General features: G+C 33.0%; 1 protein-coding gene across 1 annotated transcript; it reads right to left on the reverse strand.

The window, feature by feature from the left end:
- Positions 1–545: 545 nt before the first annotated feature.
- Positions 546–1,739, reverse strand: LOC140831796 (uncharacterized). Its single transcript, XM_073195538.1, has 3 exons — positions 1,244–1,739; positions 1,009–1,152; positions 546–922 (listed from the first exon to the last, which is right to left on the reverse strand). Exons 1-3 carry the CDS (start codon positions 1,397–1,399, stop codon positions 608–610), a joined length of 615 nt encoding a protein of 204 aa, XP_073051639.1. The 5' UTR covers positions 1,400–1,739; the 3' UTR covers positions 546–607.
- Between the last annotated feature and the right edge of the window lie 6 nt (positions 1,740–1,745).

The raw sequence follows: 1,745 nt of genomic DNA on the forward strand, positions 1-1,745 counted from the left end.
ATCAAGAAGCTCATGATTAAAAACACCTATGTGATTGAAAAAGCAACCCATTGGTTTGAGAGGATTGTCAATCTCAATCCTAAAACATACCATAAATTTCAATTTTACCCTTTCGTCTTCTCTTGATTGCTAATCACCATAAAATATTTTTCATTTATGTTTATTTTATAAGTTCATGCATTATACATAATCTTAACTAATATAATTAGTTAAGATTTGTAATTAAATTAGTATTTAAATTTTTATTAATTATTATTTTAAAAAATAATAATACGATAAATATAAGCTAAAAACTAAGAAATAAATATATGAAACAGCTAGTTCGGATAATTTAAAGTGAATTTAATGAAAAATAATATTACATAAGTGGTGAATATTGGATCAATTAATTTAAGGTATTTTTGTCTCAACGATAAAAAAATGTAAAATTTATCCTACTCATTAAAATCTTACCAAACAAAACATTCTTTATCACTACATATTATATAACCTTACCTTGAGTTTTGTTATCAATCCAATTAATTATCCTATCCTACACACCAAACATAGCATAACAAAAAAATGTTTAACTTGACTTCTAAATTATAAATGGATCTGCTATGGTTTCTTACATGATAATAATCTCAACATCCTTAGAAATGGTCTCTCTTTGCAACCGCTCGCGAATAATTCTTCGTATCTTCTTGTAATCCCATTGACTAAAATGTGTACGCTGCCATCTTTCGCGATTTACATGGTAGTGTATAGCATCCACAGAGACTGACAATCGTTCGAGGAAGACCGCATTTTTAAGGATATACAACATAAGGTTATTCTCATTCTCTGTCCCCCTAAATCCACTAAAATCCACCTCTTTCAAATGAGTGTGGGGCCTGACAACTCTCGTCTCTACTGATTTTCCGTTAAATGTTGATGGCAGTAGCTGCATTCATAAAGCCATGTCAGCAATTCATTAAAAAAAAATTATCACTATGGAGTAAGGAGTAAAGGTGAATATGTGATGAATACCATCGATACATGGAACTTGTGTAAAAGAGGGCACAAATCCAGGATTGTAGCAAGTGCAAGCAGATCGATATTGTTCTGGTATTCTAAATATAAAGCCAATTGTCTGAGATGGATTAGCTTGTTAACTCCACCTATTTCAAATGCCTGAGACAAAATCCAGAAACTACTCCATAAGTATCTCTTCACTCCTAAGGAAAAGAAGAATGGTTAAATGGTGAAAAGAGATTCACTGCACCTCAAAGAATCTGGCATCAGTCCAAAAATACATGCATCTAAGATGAGGTAGATCTTTGGCGACATTTCCAAATATATAAGGAGCCACTTTGTGGTAGCAAATGTCGACGCATAAATTTTGTAGCAACGGTACGTTAGAAAACGATAACGTCATCATTCTATGGGTAAATAACTCAAAAGTAGTTAGATTTGTAGCAGACAAGTCTATCTCTACAACCTTCGAACAATTAAACACCCTCAGATTCTTCAATTGGAGATCAGGACCATGAATATGTAATTTGGAAGGGAGCGTACAAGACTTAAATTTTAATGACTTGAGGCTGCAAAAGTTCAATAAAAGGCGCTCTACGGCCTCAGAAGTGAAAGCCACATCAGTCAAATCAAGATCTTTGAGAGCTTTTTGGCTTGATATTTGGAAACAACCACCCACCAAATATATACTTTCCACCGACGTTGCTTGAGGAAGAAAATCGGAAGATAAAACAAGAGGGTAGTTTCTCTTT

Source organism: Primulina eburnea, chromosome 5 (assembly GCF_022965805.1).
Source record: "Primulina eburnea isolate SZY01 chromosome 5, ASM2296580v1, whole genome shotgun sequence".
Lineage (NCBI taxonomy): Eukaryota > Viridiplantae > Streptophyta > Magnoliopsida > Lamiales > Gesneriaceae > Primulina > Primulina eburnea.